General features: G+C 44.0%; 1 protein-coding gene across 2 annotated transcripts in view; it reads right to left on the bottom strand.

Annotated features, from left to right (window-relative positions):
- Mmp19 (matrix metallopeptidase 19) overlaps positions 1-2129 on the bottom strand; it is a 9995-nt gene extending 7866 nt beyond the window's left edge. The window contains exons 1-2 of one of the 2 annotated variants that reach the window (XM_021174840.2): positions 2002-2129; positions 1295-1380 (exon numbers count right to left, since the gene is read on the bottom strand). Coding sequence is in view for 1 of the 2 variants with exons in the window: in XM_021174839.2 (XP_021030498.1) it covers positions 1295-1380; positions 1824-1913 (176 nt within the window). In the remaining variant the exon portion in view is untranslated. Of the gene's footprint in view, positions 1-1294; positions 1381-1823 lie in introns of both variants that reach the window. The other variant, XM_021174839.2, reaches the window with a different exon arrangement.
- Between the last annotated feature and the right edge of the window lie 1528 nt (positions 2130-3657).

The raw sequence follows: 3657 nt of genomic DNA, 5'->3' as shown, positions 1-3657 counted from the left end.
AAAAAAAAAAAACCTTTAAAACAAACAGCTCTAATTAAACTCAGTGGGTCACAAAGAAAATAGAATAAGGAAGAAAATATTCAGAAGGAATGAAGGGGAATGAGAGAGTAATGGGGCAAGAATGGCCAACACACATGCATACATACACATGTAGATACATATATACATACATACATACATACATACACACATACACATACAAACCCACACATACATACACATATACATATACATGCATATATACATACATACATACACACATACATATACATATACATACATACATACATGAAGTTGTTAAAAGCAATACATTAAAACATTTAATGACAATAACTCTAGCTCAGTATAGTGGCTCATAACTATAACTGTAGCATAGTGGAGATTGAGACAGCCAGATTCCCAGGAGTTCCAGGCCAGTCTAAGCTACAATCAAAAAGTAATAATAAAAATGAAAAATAAAGATAAATACTCATAGTGTGGTCCAGGCTAGTCTCCGGCTCTTTTGTTAAACAGCCTTTAGCTGAGTGGTGGTGCCACTCACCTTTAATCCCAGCACTACAAAGGCAGAGACAGGTGTATCTCTAAGCTCAAGCCCAGCCTGGTCTAGAGAGTGAGTTCTAGAGCAGCCAGCCAGAGCTACCCAGAGAAACCTTGGAGGGGGAGGTGGGAAGGGGACGTGGAGGAGATTTTCATTTTTCTGTATGTTTCTGTATACGTAAATGTTGTTTGTGTATGTTCAAGTGCCTAAGAAAGCCAGAAGAGGGCATCAGATCCCACTACAGACAGTTGTGACTCTCCATATAGTTGCTAGGGATTGAACTCAGAACCTCTGAAAAAGCAGCCAGTGCTCTTAACCCCTGAGCCATCTCTCCAGCCCTAGTCTCCAACTTTCTTTTTTTTGTTGTTTTTGTTTTGTTTTGTTTTGTTTTTTTGAGATAGGGTTTCTCTGTATAGCCCTGACTGTCCTGGAACTCACTTTGTAGACCAGGCTGGCCTCGAACTCAGAAATCTGCCTGTCTCTGCCTCCCGAGTGCTGGGATTAAAGGTGTGCGCCACTACCGCCTGGTATCTCCAACTTTTAATGCTTGCCTCTGCCACCTCAGTGCTGAGATCACAGCTGTGTACCACCACCCATGTCCTGTGTGGGTCATCTCACCTTCCACCAACCTGAGTAACATTACCATCCTACAAGTACCTGCTGTGCATTACAGTCAAGCAGAGGTGGACCTGGACAGAGGGAAGAACTTGACACCTCGGCTGTGAAAGCTTGCACCTTGTGGCCTTAAAGCCTCACCTTAAAGCCTCTGTGATATCTTCCAACCTGAAGTCATCAGCTCCTTCTAGAGGTTTCTGTAGATACCCATACTGCAACAGGTAATCCTATAACAACATGGAGATTGAAAGAGGGTTAGTCTCAGGGTTAAGCTTCCAAGTGACCTCAAAGAAGCTGGGTGTGGTAGTGCATGCCTTTGACCCCAACGCTCAGGTGGCAGAAGCAGGCAGATCTCTGTGAGTTCAAGTCCACCCTAGACTGCATAGCAAGTTCTAGGCCAGGCAGGGATACGTAGTGAGACCATGTCTCAAGCAAACAATCCAAATGAACTAACAGGCCAGATATGAGGTGACAGATACAGAAGGACTGTATGCCTGAGTGAGGGGCCTCAAATGGGACAAGGAAAAGAACAGACTACATAGATCAGGATGCAGAGCAAATAAGAAGAGGCAGGTAGGTTGGAGGACAAGAGGAAAACCTAGAGAAGACAGTAGCATGGGTATCCCTGTCATTCCCACGCTCTGAGCCCTCCTTTGCCCAGAGGACTCACCAAGACTGCCTCCTTCTCTGTAGGCCCCAGAGCCCGGCCTGAGACTGTCATGGGAAGTAAGAAGGCCAGCCACAGCTGCTGCCAGTCCATGATCCCAGCAGACAAGAGCTCCAGAAGCTGCCTCTGGCCTGAGACTTCTGAAAATTTGGAGGAGCAGGGCTAAGCAAGGGACTCTTACCTCCAGGTCTTTGCTGTCAGCCTCTGATCCTCTTTATAAGCCTTCAACTGTGGAGAATGGGGGTTGGGGGGACAGTGGGAGGTGACTCAGCCAGAGAGATGTTGCAACTCACCATTAACTCCTGCCCTACCAAAGAGCAGAAGCCAAAAATGCCCCTAATATCACCACCCCACCCCCAGAGTTCTCTGCTGAAGGCCAGATGTCTCTCTGTACTGCTCTGGGGTCTGCCTCCTGGCATCGTGAGAGCCAGAGTATCTAAAGAGATTAGCATAGGCCCAAGGCTGCTCCGTAGAGTTGGACATTCCTGCTTCTCAGGGATCCAAGGCCAGCAAATCCCTCAGCTTCACAGGTCCATTTGCTCCTGACAAAGAAAAATCAATAAGAGCAAAGAGTTAGGAGGCAGCAGAGGCAGCGGAGGCAGCATGAGCTTCAACGTGAAGGGATCAAAGATGAGACCTGCTGTTGTTTCTGCTGCTGCTGCTGCTGCTGTTGTTGTTGTCGTTGTCGTTGTTGGAGACAGCATCTCTCTATGTGGTCCTGGCTATCCTGAAACTGCCTATGTAGACCAGGCTAGCCTAGAACTCATAGAGTCACTGTGATCAAATTGGAAGTTTAAGTCAGTCTAGCCTTGCAGGCTGGCCTTGAACTCTTCTTAAACATTTCCTTTTTGTGACTCTTTTCTTTTTTTTCCTTTTTACCATGTATTAAAGATAAAAGCAGGACTAGAAAGATGGTTCAGCCAGTATGCTTTCTGGACAAGCATGAAAACTTGAATTAGGATTCCCAGTCTTCACATAAAGGTCAGGCAGGGCCTCTCAAATCTGTAACCCCAGCACCAGGAGACTGTGGAGACAGGCGCGCCCTTGGAGCACACTGGTGAGCCAGCCAATTCAGATGAATTATTGAGTTCCAGGTTTAGTGAAACACTGCCCTAAGAATAAAAAAAGAAAAGAAAAGTAAGGTAGAGGGTTGACAAGATGGCTCAATGAATAAAGAGGCCTGCAACCAAGCCTGCTGACCTGAGTTCAATTCCCCAGATGCACACGGTGGAAGAATAAAACCGACTCCTAAAAGTTGTCATTTGACTTCCACACATGCATGGTGGTGTGAACACTATCCCCTCCACACACATACATATATAAACAAATAAATATAATTTTCAAATTTACCCTGTCTTGAAAAAAACAAAAAAAAAATTTTTTTTTCCCTTAAAACTAAGGTGAGCTAGGTGTAGTGGCACAAGTTGCTAATCTCAGTGCCTGAGATAAAGAAACAGTCATATTTTTGGGAGGCCAGTCAAGTCTACTTCGCAAGTTCCACACCAGCTAGGGCTATATAATGAGACCTTATCTAAATAAATAGATAGATAGATAGATAGATAGATAGATAGATAGATAGATAGATAATTTTTTTAAAAGTAGAGATCTATAGAGAAAGACACATGATGTCAACCTCTCATACACAGGAGACTATATCATGACCCCCTCCATGAATTAAAACAAATTTACATACTCATGAGATAGGTGTGCTTGTTTATTTTTACAAAAATAATTAAGTCTTCATTGACGTTTGGTCAGGGCATCTTCAGTCTTTTTCAGAGTTGATGAATTTTTTTCCCCTCTGTGTGTATGTGGGTTTGGTTTTTTTTTTTTTTTT

This window comes from Mus caroli, chromosome 10, assembly GCF_900094665.2.
Source record: "Mus caroli chromosome 10, CAROLI_EIJ_v1.1, whole genome shotgun sequence".
Lineage (NCBI taxonomy): Eukaryota > Metazoa > Chordata > Mammalia > Rodentia > Muridae > Mus > Mus caroli.
This window is presented reverse-complemented; position numbering and strand designations above follow the sequence as displayed.